Source organism: Panulirus ornatus, chromosome 28, assembly GCF_036320965.1.
Source record: "Panulirus ornatus isolate Po-2019 chromosome 28, ASM3632096v1, whole genome shotgun sequence".
NCBI lineage: Eukaryota > Metazoa > Arthropoda > Malacostraca > Decapoda > Palinuridae > Panulirus > Panulirus ornatus.
In genome coordinates, this window is record NC_092251.1 from 17545322 (window position 1) to 17568587 (window position 23266).

Here is a 23266-nt window from a genome sequence, read left to right on the forward strand (position 1 = left end):
ATTAAGAATATATGGTGTGGGAGGCAAGTTGTTAGAAGCAGTGAAAAGTTTTTAGCGAGGATGTAAGGCATGTGTACGTGTAGGAAGAGAGGAAAGTGATTGGTTCTCAGTGAATGTAGGTTTGCGGCAGGGGTGTGTGATGTCTCCATGGTTGTTTAATTTGTTTATGGATGGGGTTGTTAGGGAGGTAAATGCAAGAGTCCTGGAAAGAGGGGCAAGTATGAAGTCTGTTGGAGATGAGAGAGCTTGGGAAGTGAGTCAGTTGTTGTTCGCTGATGATACAGCGCTGGTGGCTGATTCATGTGAGAAACTGCAGAAGCTGGTGACTGAGTTTGGTAAAGTGTGTGGAAGAAGAAAGTTAAGAGTAAATGTGAATAAGAGCAAGGTTATTAGGTACAGTAGGGTTGAGGGTCAAGTCAATTGGGAGGTGAGTTTGAATGGAGAAAAACTGGAAGTGAAGTGTTTTAGATATCTGGGAGTGGATCTGTCAGCGGATGGAACCATGGAAGCGGAAGTGGATCATAGGGTGGGGGAGGGGGCGAAAATTTTGGGAGCCTTGAAAAATGTGTGGAAGTCGAGAACATTATCTCGGAAAGCAAAAATGGGTATGTTTGAAGGAATAGTGGTTCCAACAATGTTGTATGGTTGCGAGGCGTGGGCTATGGATAGAGTTGTGCGCAGGAGGATGGATGTGCTGGAAATGAGATGTTTGAGGACAATGTGTGGTGTGAGGTGGTTTGATCGAGTAAGTAACGTAAGGGTAAGAGAGATGTGTGGAAATAAAAAGAGCGTGGTTGAGAGAGCAGAAGAGGGTGTTTTGAAATGGTTTGGGCACATGGAGAGAATGAGTGAGGAAAGATTGACCAAGAGGATATATGTGTCGGAGGTGGAGGGAACGAGGAGAAGAGGGAGACCAAATTGGAGGTGGAAAGATGGAGTGAAAAAGATTTTGTGTGATCGGGGCCTGAACATGCAGGAGGGTGTAAGGAGGGCAAGGAATAGAGTGAATTGGAGCGATGTGGTATACAGGGGTTGACGTGCTGTCAGTGGAGTGAATCAAGGCATGTGAAGCGTCTGGGGTAAACCATGGAAAGCTGTGTAGGTATGTATATTTGCGTGTGTGGACGTGTGTATGTACATGTGTATGGGGGGGGTTGGGCCATTTCTTTCGTCTGTTTCCTTGCGCTACCTCGCAAACGCGGGAGACAGCGACAAAGTATAAAAAAAAAAAAATGTAAAAAGTATATTTATTTATTTGCTTTGTCACTGTCTCCCGCATATATATACATACCTATATATCTCTGGGGATAGGGGTGAAAGAATACTTCCCACATATTCCCTGCGTGTCGTAGAAGGCGACTAAAAGGGGAGGGAGCGGGGGGGCTGGAAATCCTCCCCTCTCATTATTTTTTCTAATTTTCCAAAAGAAGGAACAGAGAAGGGGGCCAGGTGAGGATATTCCCTCAAAGGCCCAGTCCTCTGTTCTTAACGCTACCTCGCTAACGCGGGAAATGGCGAATAGTTTGAAAAAAAAAAAATATCTCAAGGTATACATATATACACATGTACATAGTTCATACTGTCTGCCTTTATTCATTCCCATCGCCACCCCGCCACACATAAAAGAACATCCCTCTCCCTCCCTCATGTGTGCGAGGTAGTGCTAGGAAAAGACAACAAAGGCCACATTCATTCACACTCAGTCTCTAGCTGTCATGTAATAATGCACCGAAACCACAGCTCCCTTTCCACATCCAGGCCCCAAAGAACTTTCCATGGTTTACCCCAGACGCTTCACATGCCCTGGTTCAATCCATTGACAGCATGTCTATCCCAGTATACAACATCGTTCCAATTCACTCTATTCCTTGCACGCCTTTCACCCTCCTCCATGTTCAGGCCCCGATCACTCAAAATCTTTTTCATTCCATATTTCCACCTCCAATTTGGTCTTCCACTTCTCCTCGTTCCCTCCACCTCCGACACATACATCCTCTTGGTCAATCTTTCCTCACTCTTTCTCTCCATGTGACCAAACCATTTCAAAACACCCTCTTCTGCTCTCTCAACCACACTCTTTTTATTACCACACATCTCTCTTGCCCTATTATTACTTACTCGATCAAACCACCTCACACCACATATTGTCCTCAAACATCTCATTTGCAGCACCTCCACCCTCCTCCACACAACTCTATCTATAGCCCATGCTTCGCAAGCATATAACATTGTTGGAACCACTATTCCTTCAAGCATACCCACTTTTGCTTTCCGAGATTATGTTCTCGACTTCCACACATTCTTCAACGCTCCCAGAACTTACGCCCCCCCTTCCCCACCATATGATTCACTTTCACTTCCATGGTTCCATCCGCTGCCAAATCCACTCCCAGATATCTAAAACACTTCACTTCCTCCAGTTTTTCTCCATTCAAACTTACCTCCCAGGTGACTTGACCCTCAACCCTACTGTACCTAATAACCTTGCTCTTATTCACATTTACTCTCAGCTTTCTTCTTTCACACACTTTACCAAACTCAGTCACCAGCTTCTGCAGTTTCTCACATGAATCAGCCACCAGCGCTGCATCATCAGCGAACAACAACTGACTCACTTACTAAGCACTTTCATCCACAACAGACTGCATACTTGCCCCTCTTTCAAAACTCTTGCATTCACCTCCCTAACAACCCCATCCATAAACAAATCAAACAACCATGGAGACATCACACACCCCTGCCGCAAACCAACATTCACTGAGAACTAATCACTTTCCTCTTCCTACTTGTACACATGCCTTACATCCTCGATAAAAACTTTTCACTGCTCCCAGCAACTTGCCTAAAGTTTCTCATAATGTACAGTTGACCAACCAGGATTAAAACCTGATGGTGCTGCCAGTTGTAGATTATTAGAAACTTCAGTCTCAGGGGGCCATTACTTTTTTGGGAAGGTGTACATCCTCTCCTTACTTATTATCTCCATATATGCCCAAACTGTTCTGGCACATCCTATTCAGCTCTCTCAACTACACTCTTTTTATTACCACATCTCTCTCTCTCTTACCCATTTATTACTTAATCAGACCACCTCGCACCCAATGTCATCCTCAAACATTCCTTTCCAACACATTCACCCTTCTCCATACATTCTCATCTATAGCCCATGCCTCATATCCATACAACACTGCTGGAATTATCATACCTTCAAACACATCTATTTCTACCCTTCCAGATAATGACCTCTCTTTTCACACATTCTACAATGCTCCCAGAACCTTCTCACCCTCACTCACCATATGACACTTCTGCTTCTATGGTTCCATTTGTTGCCATGTCCAGTCCTAGGTAACTAAAACATTTTTATATCCACTACATTTTCTTCATTCAAAGTCACACCCCCAACTAACCTGTTCCTCTACCTTGCTAAATGTAATAAACTTGTTTTCATTCACATTTATTCTCAACTTCCGCTTTTCACACATTCATCCAAACTTAGTCACTAACTTCTGCAGTTTCTCACTCAAATCTGCCAACAGTGCTTAATTATCAGCAAACAACAACTAACTTCTTTCCAGCCACCTTCACCCTCTAAATACTGGAAACTAGGCCCTCTCTCCAAGACTCAAGCATTTACCTCCACCACCATCCTATATAAACAAATTTAATAACCATGGCAATATCAAATACCCCTGTCAAAGACCAACTGTCACTTAGAATTACTCTCCTCTCTTCCTACTTGTACACATGCCTGACACTCTTTATATAAACCTCTCAATGTTTCTACTTGCTTCCTCCCGCACCACATGTTCATAACACCTTCTACAAGGCCTCTCTATCGACCCCATCATATGATTTCTCCAGATCCATGATTGCTACATACAAATCTATCTCTTTCTTGAAGTATTTTTCACACATACTTTAAAGCAAACATGCCCTCTACCACTTCTGAAACCAAACTATTCCCGCCAAGTCAATTGCTCTGAACATGTCTTCATTCTCTCAATCACCACTCTCCCATGCAACTTACCTGGTACACTCAGCAAACTTATACCTCTATAGTTTGAACACTCACCTTTGTCCTCCTTGCCTTTACACAATGACCCTATACATGCACTCTGCCAATCCTTAGGCACCATACCATGATCCTTATATAAACTGAAAATCTGACCAACCAATCAGCAACATAGTTACCCCTTTCTTAAGAAATTCAACTGAAACACCATCCTTTGTAGCTGCCTCTCTTCATCAAACCATTCTACATGAATCTCTCACTTCACTTACCTACCCAACCAAAACACCCTACATCTGCCATCCTATCATCAAACACATTCAATAATCCTTCAAAATAATCATTCCATCTCACCTCAACACTTCCTGTTACCACCTCCCATTTGCCCACTTCATTAATGTTCCTATATGTTCTCTTGTTTTTCCACAATATATACCTCCTTCCAAAACAACCTCTTAATTTTCCTGAAGTTTACAGTACTCACTCACTCTAACTCTCATTTGTCTTCTTTTTCAACCCCTGCACCTTCCTTCTGACCTCCTGCTGCTTTCTCTTATACATCTCCCAATCATTTGCACTCCTTCCCCGTAAGAACTGCCCATACAACTTTTCTCTTTCACTAGCAACTTTACTTCTTCATCCCACCATTTACTATCTTGTCTCACTTGCCCACCTCCCTCTTTATGCATGCCAAACACTTCTCTTGTGCATGCATGCACTGCTTCCCTAAATATCTCTCATTCCTCACTCACTCCCCTAACTTCATTTAATCTCACCTTTTGCCATTTGGCACACAATCTCTCCTGGTTCTTCCCTATTCAAATCTCTTATCCAAGCTCACTCACACTCACAGTTCTTTTCTCATCCACAGTTTCCCCTTTTTCAAAAACACTACAAATCTTCACTCTCACCTCCACAAGGTAATGTTCAGACATCCCACCAGCTGCCCCTCTAAGATTCACATCCAAAAATCATCTCTTTTGCAAGTATATCAACTGTAATACTCCAATAATACCTAATTTCCATCTTTGTGACTTGCATACTTGTACACATCTCTCCTTTTAAGCCAGGTATGGCTAATCACCAGCCCTTTATCAGCACATAACTCCACAAGATGTTCTACATTTCCATTTAACTTACTGAATACCCCAAGCCTCCCAATCATACATGCAAATGCCACATTACTCACCTTCACATTTAAATCCCCATCACTGATACCCAGTCTTTTGTATCAAAACTACCAACACACTGACCCTGCTGTTCCCAAAGCACTTGCCTCTCAAGATCTTATTCTAATGGCTAGGTGCATAAGCACTAATAGTTACACACCTCTCACAATCCACTTACATTTCCTTACACTCATACACATCCACAACTCCTGGTTCAAGATTATCCAGGTTCCTTTCCTTAAACATACTTCCTTTCTCTTCTATTGGTATATGCACTCACATTCAGACACCCCAACCTGGGCCTTCAATGAGGCTGAGTATCCCCTTGCTTGGTTCCTTCTTGTGTTCCATCTTTATAAATTGAAATACAACAAGGGGTCCCATCCCCCCAAATTCCCACCACTCTTAGTTGCCTTCTATGACATGCATGGAATATGGACATAGAATTCTTTCTCCCCTTCCCAAAAATATTCATCATGAATGTTACATGCTTGGTCAGCCAATATCACAAGCAAATCAAGAAAAAGACCTTAGAATGATTATCAGTAGGGACCTGTAATATGCAAATCAATACCAAACAGCACAAGCAAACCGAATGTTATTTTACACTACTAGAAATATAAATCATAAAATGAAGAATACAATTCTCACTATTTACAGTACCTGAATCAAACCTTATTTGGAATACACTGTCAAATTCTTGTCACCAAACCTGATCAAAATGTGAAGAAAAAACTAAAGCAAATAGTCAGATGGGCAACATATGTAATACTATCACTCACAAATAAGCTTTATGAAAAAAAGACTTCACAGATTTATAGTAATACTTTTCAAAAAATGCAAATTCTTCATATAAATAATAGAACTGAAAAGAGTAAATAATTTTGATAACATAATACACATAATTTCTTGACATTCAAAAGAACTTTGACAAACAAATAACAGTATAAAACTACAAGGATGAAGCTGCAGTGCCCTTGGAAGTGGTGGAAGAAGAAAGCTGGTATTGTCTCACAGGACAGTTGATCCTTGGGCAATCTGCCATGTGACTTTTGTCAGTTTATACTTTACAGTTTGTAGACACTTTGGCAGTTCTGTGATTCTGGAAGCTCATTTTTAGGTGACTGTCGTGTCTGCAATGGGTGCTGTTTCATTGTTGGACATCAAATCAGTGATGTGCTTGTCTGTAGTTTATCCATGGATCATGTTGTTGTTGGCATGAGTACTGAATATGACTATACAGGACAAAAAGGTGATAATTTTACTTTCTCATGTGGCTCTGCTAAGTGCAAGAGGAAGGGCTCAGGTATTAGAGTAATAGCCATTCCTATGACCCCCTGCAAACTTAAGGTATACTTCTTTACCTAAACTTTCCTGTGTGACTCTGCTACCAGTGAGAGGGAGGACTCAGGTGGTAGTGTGTTGGCCCCTCCAAATACCCCAGCTAACTTGAGGAATAACCCATCCCCTACCTATGAAGCAATCCAGTAGGTAGTAAGCTGTTGACAACAGCCCCCCACCCCAGGGTGGTACTACCCTCCTGAGTAAGCAGTCTTACAATGGTGCCCAGAACCATCTTAAACTCTCCATATTAGGATTGCTGGTCTTACTTTCTGTCTCATAAAACGGATCTACTGAGTTAGCCTTGCCACTTTCTCCTTACAAGCACCATACACCTACTCAAACCTTGCTTATTTTCATCATATAAGCACTCTTGCCAACTCCTGTCTGCCTAAATGATATCAAAAATAATCATGACAGAGCCCAACAAATCTATGGCCCCTAGTCTCTGGCACCATGGGATGCTACAAATCTTTGGGTTTCTGCCTGACTATACTGCCAATGAGAGGGAGAGCTCTGACAGTATAGTAATAGCCCCTCCCATGACCTTTCCCTCTTTCTTAGACCTTTCTCTTTTTTCATTCATCATACCAACATTTGTGGTCTCTCTAGTAATCTCTATCCTGTTGAACTCTATATGTTTGGTACCTCTCCTAATATCTTACTTGTCTCTGAGACACAATTGTCCAATGATGTTATTGGCTCCTTTTTCATATCCAACTATAATCTCCACTCACGATTCTGGTTCAAAGGGGGTGCTTATGCTAATTTTAACATCGACACATTTGCTGCACAACTCAGAGACCTTGAGTCCCCAAACTCTGATGTCATGGGTCTCAAGATCTGTCTCCCAACTACCACAATTTTCCTCTGTTTTACCTATTGCTTCCTGATTCTATAAATTCTATATCTTTCCGTGACTAATTACATGCCTTCAAGCTGAGATCCTCTACTTCAGGGATTTCAACATTCAGCTTAGGGAATGGTTGAATTCTTCCCATATGGATGACAAAGGGATTGAAGCCCTTATGTTCTCCATTCTTAACAATTTTGAGCAAATCATTTTCCACCCTAACCATATTCTGGTCGCTGTGATCTTCTCCTAGTATTCTGGGGCTGTTTTTCACCTCTAGTTCATCCTGCTGTAACTACACAATCTTGCCCCTAGTTGGTTCATCTAATCACACTCATAAATGTATCTATTCACAGATCATCCTAATTCTGCCAATGAATCAGTCATCCCTTTTATCCTTTTTTAATTAGTAACAAGTGGTACACTTTCATAAGTTGGTGAACCCTTCTATCATTCATGCATTCAGTCATGGGCCAGTAGTTGTGAAATTTTGTTTACCAATTCTGCATCTTAGGCAAAGAAATCTTCATATCCACCAGTAATTGCACTAAAACTCATTCCAAAATTCATACTGTAAGCCTACAATTGCCCTACCTGCAGCTCCTAGTCTGCAGGTTTCTTGTCATCTGAAAGGTATTATATCTTAATGTTCCTTCACTTAAGTGAATTCAAACTTACCTGGCCTGAAGCAACAAGTTCCCCTTCAGGATGTACAGCAAGACAGAGAATATCGTCAGTGTGGTGAAGGTAATGGCGCTGGGCTCGGGTGCTTGGATCACACACTACCCCAACAGCTGCTACATGATACACCACATGGCCACTCTTAAGCCAATGGGCATTGTTCCGACATTTATGGGCACAAAAACTGGCAGGCAATGAAAATTCTATAAACATTATGTATACATTTCTTTGTCTAAAAGCAAAGAGCATCTTCCATGAAGGGAAATACAAAGCTCAAGAAAAAACCTATTTTCAACAAAAAGCTGAGTATTGCACACCATGATATAAATACATAACTTACCCAAACACGTGTTTCATATGAAGACTTTGAGTGGGAGGAGCATTATGCTCAGATTTTGTACTTGTAGCTTTTCGACGTTTGGCAAAAGTGGAGTCATCAGCAATCTCTACTCCCTCCAGTACACTGTTCTCACCTGTATTTTTCCTTTGCTGGTGTCTAAAAATGTGATATGATATTAGAACCAATGCTATAATCTACAAATTTGACAGAGTTTACCCTCTGAGCAAGGAATATGAAAGTCCAATGATAACAATATGAAGCAAAATGATCCCATGTGGCCTCCTGTAAGGGTTCAGCCCTTGCTCTGCTCAAACATAATCTCCTATGTACTAGGAGGGGTTCTCCCTAAGAGTCTCTTTAGGCCACACACCAATTCCTCCATCACTCCTAGTCTATCATACAAATCAGGCCTTTTGCAGTGTTTCTGTGCACTGCTTACTTGGTTTAAGGTTACCAGAGACTATCATGCCCAAGTCTTTTCCCTCATTTACCTCCTTCAGTTCAACAGAATTCATACTGAACTATGAAGCCTCCTGAATGAGAATGTGGGAATACAGAGAAGAAAATTCACAAAAGTTCTTTCCTGAATGAATGACTACTTCAGACTGGATTTGGTGCAGGGTCTATGAAGTTCTGATCAAAATCTCTGTCAGCCAATAGCAGTGTTGGGATGAACAAAATTTCCTCTTGACAATTTTGTTCTTTTTACGCCATCCTGAACCTCTTCTTGACATTAAATACTTCTGGTAGGTGAAATTTCAAAACTTTTGAAAGCACTGGAAATGACACCTGTCTGACCAGGTGCCAGTTTGCTGTAAATTTCCTGGAGATGCAAGAAGGCAGCCCCAAGAAGACTGCCTTGGAGTGTTAACTCTACTTCATGCAGAATGAGACACAGATGCAATCAAGGGTACTCTTAATAAATGATGATAGGCATCAACAATGAAGACCTCTGCATCAACGGAAGGGTTTTCCTCATTAAATGGTTCTAGAGAATATTTGAAGACCTTGTAAATAACTTCACTAAGAATAGGGGATCACAGAAAGACAAGAATTGCAACAACTTTGTCTGCTTTACTCTATTAAGTTGACTATAGCATGTTGTCTGCACTGATGCTTGGTTCTCAAAGTTTGCATAAAGACCTCTTTGTATGGAACTGGAAACTGCTTTAAGATATGCCTTAAAATGCTCCTGATAAACAAAAGATTAACTGAACACTCTGGCAAGGAGGAAGGATTCATGGAGAACAGATCAGATACAGAAAGTATAAAAAGCTTTCTAAAAAGGTAGGGTGTAGCGTAAAACAAACAACAGGAGCTTGAGCATACTTACTCATGAGACAGCTCCAAACACAATAAATATGAGTCAGAATTACCATAAGGATAAGGAGAGATTTTATGCTATTAGGGACTATGAAAATTTCAATATTAACCAGAAAATCTCTCTCAAATACAACCTTAAAACTTAGCGTGTGTCCTTAGGGGCCACAGAATTTTTCAAGATCATCCAAATAATCCTCAAAGGGAAAAAAAGTGATCGGATGATTACAAGATGAACTCTGGGTTCTCAAATATAGCTTCAATAAAAATAGGAACTAGTTGTGACATCTGTGAGGATTTGCAAGGCATTAAACATCTTTCTGAGATACTGTTGTAGATAAGAATAATTTGGGCAACCAATATCTAGCTCCATGTGAATTCAAGACCAACTTATATAAAGAGGATTTCATGAAAAGAAACCTGGACAGATCATCCACATTTATGGGAAATGGAGGTCCAACTTCCTAAAATTGATTCTCCTATAACCATTATACTGAAAGGCTTGCTATATATGCTCATTTTTTCACTCAGTTTTATCTGTGCTGGCCAAAACTAATCACATAAACTGGAACATTTTGGAAAATTAACTGTAGTTAATTTTTCACCTAATAATACAATTTAACAGTGAAGTTTTGCTCTTCACAATTATAACAATGAACAACTGGGTGTGTGTAAAAGCCCGAAGAGGCCAAGGAGCTATTATGACATGGTATAGATTCCTGATCCATAGAAAGGGGTCCAAGCAAATCTTGGAAAGGATAATAACAAGGGTATGATATAATGTCAGTGCTCAGATAATCTAAGAAGTGACAAGAATTGTCAAGGAGAGTTAAGAAAACCTGGGTCCAATGAGAGCCCCTTAGGATTAGTGGTTGATAAGGATGGGCCTCCTTTACATTTAGACAGATATGTGCCCACCTGAGGGTCACACTACACCAGTAAACAAAATGAGGCAGTTTGTCTATACTAACAACTACAAGCAAAAGGAATCAGGAACCTCTTTGAAAGTAAAGGTCCTGCATTGAACAATCGATGTTACAGTAAAAAAAAAAGGCTCTATAATTCTTTTGTCCATGACCCAAATAGTGGGATCTTAAAAGATCTACCCTTGTCTTAGACAGGCCAATTGAGGAAATAAACCCTTGTTGAGAAAGGTATGCTAGCAAGAGGATTGCAAACTCTATTGTAGTATACCCCCATTGTAAAGCATGAACAGGAAATGAGGAGAGGAGATGGAGTGAGCATTCTAAAAGACTGATGAATGTGTTTGATGATAGGGTGTCAGATGTAGGGAGTTTGGGCTGAGGAGGTATGAGAAGTGAGGGTGTCATGGAAACTGGTCTGGTGGAGAAAAGAGGAGGTGAAATCCGTGTGTAAGAAAAAATTTGGCAAGAAGCTACAGTAGATAGTTCTGCACCTGAATTTCTTAAGAAAGGGGGTGATCATTATGTTGTTGATTGGTTAGTTAGGATTTTCAATGTATATATGGATCATGAAAAATGCCTGAGGATTGACATAATGCATATGTAATGAAAATGTATAAAGGTAAAGGGAGTAAAGGGTAGTGTTCAAATTACAAAGTGCACCCGGTAAGTTGTATGGGAGAGTGCTGATTGAGAGGGGTGAAGATTTGTACAGAGCATCAGGCTGATGAGGAACAATGTGGTTTCAGGAGCAACAGAGGATGTATGGTTCACGTCTTTGCCTTAAAGAATATGAGAGAAAAATATTTAGAGAAACAGGATTTGAATGTGGCATCTATGGAAGTGGAGAAAGGAAGAGATATAGTTTCCATGAGAAAGAGGGACAACAGGAGGCCTAATTGGCCCATGACTGGGTTGTCTGGCATTAAAAAAAGGGGGGGAGTTTAATTTGACATGAAAATGTAATTCTGTTCAGCAATTTCTTTTTAAGCTATCACTGACTCCCGCTGCTGCACATCAACCTTCTACTATCCCTGTTACCACTGTCATAAATCCAGTTTATTCCTGGCATTTTTCTCAGAGTATACCTAAATTCATAAAACATTTGTCTACATGACTTTTGAAAGTATCTACAGTCTTAGCATTCACAACATCTGACAGTAACTTATTCCAATGCTCAACACACCTATAGAAAAAGTTTTTTTTCTCCACATCTGCACTACATCTTTCAGCTTTGAGTTTTATTCCTATAGTCCTGGTAACCGCATTTTCTTGTATTTCAAAAAGATGTTCCTGATTAACGTTATCAAATGTTCAGGATTTAGATAATCGGATTAAGTCACCAGGAAGTCTATGTTTTCTAAGGGAGATTTCTAAGGGATGGGGAGAGGGAGTATCATTAAATTTTAGGGAGAATAAAAAGATGTTTTGGAAGGAGATAAATAAAGTGTGTAAGACAAGAGAACAAATGGGAACATCGGTGGTAATAACAAGCAGTGGTGATGTGAGGAGATAAAGTAAGTATTTTGAAGGTTTGTTGAATGTGTTGGATGATAGAGTGGCAGATATAGGGTGTTTTTGGTCACGGTGATGTGCGAAGTGAGAGGGTCAGGGAGAATGATTTGGTAAACATAGAAGAGGTAGTGAAAGCTTTGCAGAAGATGAAAGCAGGCAAGGTGGCGAGTTTGGATGGTGTTGCAGTGGAATTTATTAAAAAAGAGGGTGACTGAGTTGACTGGTTAGTGAGGATATTCAATGTATGTATGGTTCATGGTGAAGTGCCTGAGGATTGGCAGAATGCATGCATAGTTCCATTGTACAAAGGCAAAGGAGATAAAGGTGAGTGTTCAAATTACAGAGGTATAAGTTTGGTGAGTATTCCTGGGAAATTATATGGGAGGGTATTGATTGAGAGGGTGAAGGCATATACAGAGCATCAGATTGGGGAAGAGCAATGTGGTTTCAGAAGTGGTAGACGATGTGTGGATCAGGTGTTTGCTTTGCAGAATGTATGTGAGAAATAATTAGAAAAACAAATGGATTTTTATGTAGCATTTATAGATCTGGAGAAGGCATATGATAGAGTTGATAGAGATGCTCTGTGGAAGGTATTAAGAGTATATGGTGTGGGAGGCGAGTTGCTAGAAGCAGTGGAAAGTTTTTATTGAGGATGTAAGGCATGTGTGCGAGTGAGGAGAGAGGAAAGTGATTGGTTCTCACTGAATGTCAGTTTGCGGCAGGGGTGCATGATGTCTTCATGGTTGTTTAATTTGTTATGGATGGGGTTGTTGGGGAGGTGAATGCAAGATTTTTGGAGAGAGGGGCAAGTATGCAGTCTGTTGTGGATGAGAGGGCTTGGGAAGTGAGTCAGTTGTTTTCCGCTGATGATACAGCGCTGGTGGCTGATTCATGTGAGAAACTGCAGAAGCTGGTGACTGAGTTTCGTAAAGTGCATGAAAGAAGAAAGTTGAGAGTAAATGTAAATAAGAGCAAGGTTATTAGGTACAGTAGGGTTGAGGGACAAATCAATTGGGAGATAAGTTTGAATGGAGAAAAACTGGAGGAAGTGAAGTGTTTTAGATATCTGGGAGTGGATTTGGCAGCGGATGGAACCATGGAAGTGGAAGTGAGTCACAGGGTGGGGGAGGGGGCGAAAGTTCTGGGAGCGTTGAAGAATGTGTGGAAGGCGAGAACATTATCTCGGAAAGCAACAAAGGGTATGTTTGAAGGAATAGTGGTTCCAACAATGTTATATGGATGCGAAGCGTGGGCTATAGATAGGGTTGTGCAGAGGAAGGTGGATATGTTGGAAATGAGATGTTTGAGGACAATATGTGGTGTGAGGTGGTTTGATCGAGTAAGTAATAATAGGGTAAGAGAGATGTGTGGTAATAAAAAGAGTGTGGTTGAGAGAGCAGAAGAGGGTGTATTGAAATGGTTTGGCCACATGGAGAGAATGAGTGAGGAAAGATTGACAAAGAGGATATATGTGTCAGAGGTGGAAGAAACGAGGAGAAGTGGGAGACCAAATTGGAGGTGGAGAAATGTAGTGAAAAAAATTTTGAGCAATTGAGGCCTGAACATACAGGAGAGTGAAAGGTGTGCAAGGAATAGAATGAATTGGAACGATGTGGTATACTGGGGTTGACGTGCTGTCAATGGATTGAACCAGGGCATGTGAAGCATCTGGGGTAAACCATGGAAAGTTTTTTGGGGCCTGGATGTGGAAAGGGAGCTGTGGTTTCGGTGCATTATACATGACAGCTAGAGACTGAGTGTGAATGAATGTGGCCTTTGTTATCTCTTCCTAGCGCTACCTCGCGTGCATGTGGGGGGAGGGGGGTGTCATTTCATGTGTGGCAGGGTGGCAACAGGAATAAATAAAGGCAGCAATTATGAATCATGTATATGTGTATATATGTATAAAAAATGTAGCTTAGACATTGAAGCTTATTGATACAGTGGTTAAATTGATGAGAACTACTATTGACGTTTGTGTAAATAAATTAAACATTTCCGTTACATAGCCAGAGGTTGAACCATTATGTGACATTCATTTTTTTCATTTCATTTCAAGCTAGAAGTTTCAGTTTTCTAAATTGTTTCTTACATTTTTCACATGTATATATATGTATGTGTGTGTGCGTGTATGTGTGCGTGTGTGTGTGTATGTGTGGGTATGTGTATATATATATATGTATATTATCCCTGGGGATAGGGGTGAAAGAATACTTCCCACGCATTCCTCGCGTGTCGTATAAAGCGACTAGAGGGGACGGGAGCGGGGGTCCAGAAATCCTCCCCTCCTTGTATTTTTTTAACTTTCTAAAATGGGAAACAGAAGAAGGAGTCACGCGAGGAGTGCTCATCCTCCTCGAAGGCTCAGATTGGGGTGCCTAAATGTGTGTGGATGTAACCAAGATGTGAAAAAAGGAGAGATAGGTAGTATGTTTGAGGAAAGGAACCTGGATGTTTTGGCTCTGAGTGAAACGAAGCTCAAGGGTAAAGGGGAAGAGTGGTTTGGGAATGTCTGGGGAGTAAAGTCAGGGGTTAGTGAGAGGACAAGAGCAAGGGAAGGAGTAGCAGTACTCCTGAAACAGGAGTTGTGGAAGTATGTGATAGAATGTAAGAAAGTAAATTCTCGATTAATATGGGTAAAACTGAAAGTTGATGGAGAGAGATGGGTGATTATTGGTGCATATGCACCTGGGCATGAGAAGAAAGATCATGAGAGGCAAGTGTTTTGGGAGCAGCTGAATGAGTGTGTTAGTGGTTTTGATGCACGAGACCGGGTTATAGTGTTGGGTGATTTGAATGCAAAGGTGAGTAATGTGGCAGTTGAGGGAATAATTGGTATACATGGGGTGTTCAGTGTTGTAAATGGAAATGGTGAAGAGCTTGTAGATTTATGTGCTGAAAAAGGACTGATGATTGGGAATACCTGGTTTAAAAAGCGAGATATACATAAGTATACTTATGTAAGTAGGAGAGATGGCCAGAGAGCGTTATTGGATTACGTGTTAATTGACAGGCGCGCGAAAGAGAGACTTTTGGATGTTAGTGTGCTGAGAGGTGCAACTGGAGGGATGTCTGATCATTATCTTGTGGAGGCTAAGGTGAAGATTTGTATGGGTTTTCAGAAAAGAAGAGTGAATGTTGGGGTGAAGAGGGTGGTGAGAGTAAGTGAGCTTGGGAAGGAGACTTGTGTGAGGAAGTACCAGGAGAGACTGAGTACAGAATGGAAAAAGGTGAGAACAATGGAAGTAAGGGGAGTGGGGGAGGAATGGGATGTATTTAGGGAATCAGTGATGGATTGCACAAAAGATGCTTGTGGCATGAGAAGAGTGGGAGGTGGGTTGATTAGAAAGGGTAGTGAGTGGTGGGATGAAGAAGTAAGAGTATTAGTGGAAGAGAAGAGAGAGGCATTTGGACGATTTTTGCAGGGAAAAAATGCAGTTGAGTGGGAGACGTATAAAAGAAGGAGACAGGAGGTCAAGAGAAAGGTGCAAGAGGTGAAAAAAAGGGCAAATGAGAGTTGGGGTGAGAGAGCATCATTAAATTTTAGGGAGAATAAAAAGATGTTCTGGAAGGAGGTAAATAAAGTGCGTAAGACAAGGGAGCAAATGGGAATTTCAGTGAAGGGCGCAAATGGGGAGGTGATAACAAGTAGTGGTGATGTGAGAAGGAGATGGAGTGAGTATTTTGAAGGTTTGTTGAATGTGTTTGATGATAGAGTGGCAGATATAGGGTGTTTTGGTCGAGGTGGTGTGCAAAGTGCGAGGGTTAGGGAAAATGAGTTGGTAAACAGAGAAGAGGTAGTAAAAGCTTTGCGGAAGATGAAAGCCGGCAAGGCAGCAGGTTTGGATGGTATTGCAGTGGAATTTATTAAAAAAGGGGGTGACTGTATTGTTGACTGGTTGGTAAGGTTATTTAATGTATGTATGACTCATGGTGAGGTGCCTGAGGATTGGCAGAATGCGTGCATAGTGCCATTGTACAAAGGCAAAGGGGATAAGAGTGAGTGCTCAAATTATAGAGGTATAAGTTTGTTGAGTATTCCTGGCAAATTATATGGGAGGGTATTGATTGAGAGGGTGAAGGCATGTACAGAGCATCAGATTGGGGAAGAGCAGGGTGGTTTCAGAAGTGGTAGAGGATGTGTGGATCAGGTGTTTGCTTTGAAGAATGTATGTGAGAAATACTTAGAAAAGCAAATGGATTTGTGTGTAGCATTTATGGATCTGGAGAAGGCATATGATAGAGTTGATAGAGATGCTCTGTGGAAGGTATTAAGAATATATGGTGTGGGAGGCAAGTTGTTAGAAGCAGTGAAAAGTTTTTATCGAGGATGTAAGGCATGTGTACGTGTAGGAAGAGAGGAAAGTGATTGGTTCTCAGTGAATGTAGGTTTGTGGCAGGGGTGTGTGATGTCTCCATGGTTGTTTAATTTGTTTATGGATGGGGTTGTTAGGGAGGTGAATGCAAGAGTTTTGGAAAGAGGGGCAAGTATGAAGTCTGTTGGGGATGAGAGAGCTTGGGAAGTGAGTCAGTTGTTGTTCGCTGATGATACAGCGCTGGTGGCTGATTCATGTGAGAAACTGCAGAAGCTGGTGACTGAGTTTGGTAAAGTGTGTGAAAGAAGAAAGTTAAGAGTAAATGTGAATAAGAGCAAGGTTATTAGGTACAGTAGGGTTGAGGGTCAATTCAATTGGGAGGTGAGTTTGAATGGAGAAAAACTGGAGGAAGTGAAGTGTTTTGATATCTGGGAGTGGATCTGGCAGCGGATGGAACCATGGAAGTGGAAGTGGATCATAGGGTGGGGGAGGGGGCGAAAATTCTGGGAGCCTTGAAGAATGTGTGGAAGTCGAGAACATTATCTCGGAAAGCAAAAATGAGTATGTTTGAAGGAATAGTGGTTCCAACAATGTTGTATGGTTGCAAGGCGTGGACTATGGATAGAGTTGTGCGCAGGAGGATGGATGTGCTGGAAATGAGATGTTTGAGGACAATGTGTGGTGTGAGGTGGTTTGATCGAGTAAGTAACGTAAGGGTAAGAGAGATGTGTGGAAATAAAAAGAGCGTGGTTGAGAGAGCAGAAGAGGGTGTTTTGAAATGGTTTGGTCACATGGAGAGAATGAGTGAGGAAAGATTGACCAAGAGGATATATGTGTCGGAGGGGGAGGGAACGAGGAGAAGAGGGAGACCAAATTGGAGGTGGAAAGATGGAGTGAAAAAGATTTTGTGTGATCAGGGCCTGAACATGCAGGAGGGTGAAGGGTGAAAGGAGGGCAAAGAATAGAGTGAATTGGGGCGATGTGGTATACCGGGGTTGACGTGCTGTCAGTGGATTGAATCAAGGCATGTGTATGGGGGTGGGTTGGGCCATTTCTTTCGTCTGTTTCCTTGCGCTACCTCGCAAATGCGGGAGACAGCGACAAAGAAAAAAAAAAAAAAAAAATGTATATGTCTGTGTATGTATATATATGTGTATACATTGAAATGTATAGGTATGTATATGTGCATGTGTGGACATGTATGTATATACATGCGTATGTTGGTGGGTTGGGCCATTCTTTCGCAAGTTTTTATGCGCTACCTCGCTAATGCAGGAGACAGTGTCAAAGTAAAGTATTCTAAGGGATGGGATCAATTTTGTTGTTCATCTTTATACTAGCTGTAAGTTTTCCTCATCTTTTTTATAGTTTGGGGACCATAAGTGGAATGAATATTCAAGGTGTGGTCTTACTAGATAATTGTAAAGTGTGAGAATTATTTCTGGTGTCTTGTAATCTATGTTCCTCGCCATGAAACCTAACATGTGGCTGCCTTTTTTACTTGCTGCTTAACCCTGTTGAGTATGCTTCATATTGTTGCTAATGACACCTTAAAGGTCCTTTTCTTAATTTACTTTAGAGAGTTTCTGAATAGTTTATAGTAACGTATTTTCTTGTCTCCAAGAGCACAACTTTACACTTGATTTACCATCTGTCTGACCACTCTGCTAGGAAGACCTCTTTGTATCATTTCACAGTCCCGCCTGTTTACAGCTCTACCTCCTAGTTTAGTATCGTTACCAAATTTGGAGATCTTTGATATAAGACTGAGTTCTAGGTCATTAATATATATCATGAAAAGAATGGGGCCTAGGACTGACCCCTGTGGTACACCACTCGTTTTGTCTAGCAAATCTGAGGCTTTGCCATTTACCACTACATTCTGCTTTCTTCCGGTAAGCCTGTCCCAGATTCCATGTACAGAGTTCTTCACCGATTCCGTGTTCTTTGAGTTTATGTAGAAGTCTCTTGTGAGGTACTTTGTCGAAAGCCTTTTTGAAATCTAAATATACATCAGACAGTACTTTTCTGTCCCAATTCTGATAAATAACATTAAAATATTGCAGTAAATCTGTCAGACAAGATCTTTTATTGTGGAAACCACGTTGACTGTCCAATATAATTTTGTGATTTAGAAATGTGACAATTCTATCTTGTATTATTTTTTCCATCATTTAACTTAACACCAATGCAAGAGTAATTGGGTGGTAGTTCAAGGCACACTAATTGTCTCCTTTTTTATATACAGAAGTAACATTTGCTAGTTTCCAATCAGTTGGCATCTGGCCATCCGATACAGACTTGTTGAATATTTTTGATGTGGGGTATATCAGCTGTCTCCTGAACTCTTTTGAAAATCTTGGATCTAAATTATCTTGGTCACTGGATTTGTTATAATTCAATTGGTTGAAGTATCTAAGTAATTCAGAGCTCTTTTTTCTCTAACCTTCAATCCCTCTTCATCGGATCCTTGAAACATTTTCATTGCTTGCAGTATTCGAGAGATTTCTTCAAATGTGAATACGGAGTTAAAAGAATAATTTAGTACGGAAGCCATTTCCTTGTTGTCAGTAGTTAGTGACTGTTTGTTTCATAATGGACCAATTCCTTTATTACTGTCTTCTTTTGTCTTATATATACGAAGATTTCCTCAGAATCATTCTTAAGTTTCAAGGAAATTCCTTTTTCTTCCTCGCATTTACTCTGTCTTATGACCTTCTTATACTCTCTTTGGATTTTGATACATTCCTGGCAATTTCTACTGGTTTCCATTGATTTGAATTTCTTATATGTTATCTTCTTTGGCAAATTAGTTCTATTATCCTATTCATCCATGATTTTGAAATATTTCAAGTTCTCTTCATAATTCATGGAATACATTTCTTTTCAATCTTGAGTAGTGTGTTTTTAGAATCATTACACATTTCCTCTACTGTATGAATGTCTAGAAGTTTTTTCCAATTGGTACTGTAAATTTTATGTCTAATGTTTTCAAAATTTGCTCACCTGTAATCTGAGATCAGGAGTTTATTGTCATTTATTTCATAATCTAAATCTATCTCTAATCTCATCATAATCAAATTCATCTCTAATCTAATCAAACTGTTATTGCTGTCTGACAAACTCTCATATACTTTGCAAAAGTTTACATGAGTTTTCACAAAAAAAGACAGACAACAGGATGCCCGACTGGCCCATGACTGGATTGTCTGGTAAAAAATAAAATCTAACTTGGCATGAAAATGTAATTTTGCTCAGCAGTTTTTTAAGCTATCGTTGACTCCCCACTGCTGCACATTAGCCTTCTACTGTCCCCATTACCGCTGTCATTTAACCAGTTTGTTTCTGGCATTTTTCTCAGAGTATACCTGAATTTACAAAATATCTGTCTAAATGACTTTTGAAGGTATTTATGGTCTTACTATTCACTATGTCTGACAGTAACTTATTCCAGTGCTCAGCACATCTATAGGAAAAGAAGCTCTTTCCCACGTCTGTACTACATCTTTTAGCTTTGATTTCTATTCCATTTGTCCTGGTAACTAGATTTTCTTGTATTTTTTGTTTAAATTTTTCTGAATTATGTTACCGAAATTCTGAAAAGATGTTTCTGATTAATGTTCTCGAACTTGTTCAGAATTTTCAACACTTTAATTAAGTTGCTGCAAAGTCTAAGTTTTGTGGGAGAAGAATTCTAATCATTTTAGCCTTTCTTTGTATGCCAGACTTCTAAGGGATGGGATCAACGCATCTTTGTACTTGGTCTAATTTTTCCTAGTCTTTTTTATAGTTTGGGGGCCAAAACTGGACTGCATATTCATGGTGTGGTCTTATTTGAGAATTAGAAAGTGTGAGAATTGTTTCTGGTGTCTAGTAATCTATGTTCCTGGCTATGAAACTTAAAATTTGGTTGCCTTCTTTTATTTGCTGTTTGACAATGTTTAGTGTACTTCAGATTGTTGCTAATTATAACTCTAAGGTCCTTTTCTTCATTTACTCTAGCTAGAGAGTTTCCAAATAAATTGTAGTCATAATATATATTCTTGTCTCCAAAGTGCATAACTTTATCTACTTTAAGCTTCATTTCCCATATGTCTGACCACTCTGCTAGCAAGTTAAGATCTCTTTGAATCATTTTGCAGTCCTGCCTGTTTACAGCTCTACTTCCTAGTTTAGTGTCATCAGCAAATTTGGAGACATGAGACCAACTTCTAGGTCATTAACGTATACTATGAAAAGAGTGGGTACTAGGACTAACCCCTGAGGCACACCACTTGTTACATCTAGCCAATCTGAGGCTCTGCCATTTAATACTACATGCTGCTTTCTTCTGGTAATCCAGTTTTTGATTCATGTATAGAGCTCTTCACCGATTCCATGTGCTTTGAGTTTATGTAGAAGTCTCCTGTGATGTACTTTAACGAAAGCCTTATGGAAATCTAAATATACTACATCACACAGTACTTTTTTGTCCCAATTCTGATAACATTACAAAATTCCAGCAAATTTGTCAGGCAAGATCTTCTACCATGGAAACTGTGTTGATTATGTGATATAATTTTGTGATCTAGAAACTTGAAAATTTTATGTTGTATTATTTTTTCCATCGTTTTAACTAACACTGATGTAAGGTTAATTGGGGCTTGGTTCAAGGCACGTCTTTTGTCTCCTTTTTATATACAGAAGTAACATTTGCTCCCCAGTCGCTTTCTACGACACGCGAGGAATGCGTGGGAAGTATTCTTTCACCCCTGTCCCCAGGGATAATATACATATATATACATACACATACACACACATACACACACACACGCACATACACACACACACACACATACATATATATACATATGAAAAATGTAAGAAACAATTTAGAAAACTGAAACTTCTAGCTTGAAATGAAAAGAAAAAATGAATGTCACATAATGGTTCAACCTCTGGCTATGGAAAAAGGAAAAGTTTAATCTATTTACACAAAAGTCAATAGTAGTTCTCATCAATTTAACCACTGTATCAATAAGCTTCAATGTCTAAGCTACATTTTTCCAATTTCACTATTTTCTTGTCAAAGCACCATGTATGAAAAACTATCACTCCAGTAACGCAACTATAAACATTTACTTCCCCTTTAAAAAAGTTCTGGGGAAGTCTGTCTCGATACACTGCGGGACACTACCACCTGACGAGGTTTGTGTTGCAATGGTTTTTGATTCACAAACGTAGTAGCATCACTGGTGGCCAAGGTAGTTCCGTTGGCGAAGAGGAGCTCATGAAACATGTCGGAAAGCATGCTACTGCAGGCAGGAGTGAATGCTGATGCAAACTTCAGATGGCAAAGAAACTGGAGGCACCACACCAGGCAAGAGGACGAGGCAGCTCCCGCATAGCTCAACTTCCTCGTATCCTCAGCGGTGACTCAGCACCCTCGCCATGTTCCTCGCATCTTCCCTCGGGTGTGTTCTCCGGTAGGAAATATATCCTGAGTGAGACGAGAATTTGGCCAGATGAACGATCTTCCCACAGTAACTGAGCTTCTCCAACAGAAATGATGTCTTCTTCTTCCCAAATCTTCACGAAGAAAAATTCACCCAGAGACAAAATTCTCTGTTTCCCATGGATTGTAGATTGATAATTAGATACAAGGTCTTGAGAGTGTCATCAGGGCTGTATCATCCACAAATGGGAACTGGTACATCTCATAGGCCCTCATATCAACTGTATACACTTTTCAAGATCCTTCTGTTTAACTCCCTCAACACAATGTCCAGAACATCACACATTTCTCACACACACACGCCAAATTCTTGTCATAGAAACTCGTTACTGCTTCTAGTAGCTCTCCTCCCACATTATATACTGGTAGCAACTTTTGCTCTTTCTTCATGTACATGAATACCACATACAGATCCCTCTTTCTTGACACACATCCAGTTAAGCCTACCCAGCAAATGTCCGTCAGAAATCCTCCCCTCCTTGTATTTTTTAACTTTCTAAAATGGGAAACAGAAGAAGGAGTCACGCGGGGAGTGCTCATACTCCTCGAAGGCTCAGATTGGGGTGCCTAAATGTGTGTGGATGTAACCAAGATGTAAAAAAAGGAGAGATAGTTAGTATGTTTGAGGAAAGGAACCTGGATGTTTTGGCTCTGAGTGAAACGAAGCTCAAGGGTGAAGGGGAAGAGTGGTTTGGGAATGTCTTGGGAGTAAAGTCAGGGGTTAGTGAGAGGACAAGAGCAAGGGAAGGAGTAGCAGTACTCCTGAAACAGGAGTTGTGGGAGCACGTGATAGAATGTAAGAAAGTAAATTCTCGATTAATATGGGTAAAACTGAAAGTTGATGGAGAGAGATGGGTGATTATTGGTGCATATGCACCTGGGCATGAGAAGAAAGATCATGAGAGGCACGTATTTTGGGAGCAGCTGAATGAGTGTGTTAGTGGTTTTGATGCACGAGATCGGGTTATAGTGATGGGTCATTTGAATGCAAAGGTGAGTAATGTGGCAGTTGAGGGAATAATTGGTATACATGGGGTGTTCAGTGTTGTAAATGGAAATGGTGAAGAGCTTGTAGATTTATGTGCAGAAAAAGGACTGATGATTGGGAATACCTGGTTTAAAAAGCGAGATATACATAAGTATACTTATGTAAGTAGGAGAGATGGCCAGAGAGCGTTATTGGATTACGTGTTAATTGACAGGTGCGCGAAAGAGAGACTTTTGGATGTTAATGTGCTGAGAGGTGCAACTGGAGGGATGTCTGATCATTATCTTGTGGAGGCTAAGGTGAAGATGTGT

General features: G+C 40.4%; 1 protein-coding gene across 1 annotated transcript in view; it reads right to left on the bottom strand.

The window, feature by feature from the left end:
• Nucleotides 1–23266, bottom strand: part of LOC139757912 (echinoderm microtubule-associated protein-like 6) — a gene marked incomplete at its 5' end in the record, with an annotated part of 241329 nt that overhangs the window by 206591 nt on the left and 11472 nt on the right. The window contains 2 exon segments of the mRNA XM_071678858.1: nt 8054–8240; nt 8397–8545. Of these exon segments, the coding sequence (XP_071534959.1) occupies nt 8054–8240; nt 8397–8545 (336 nt within the window).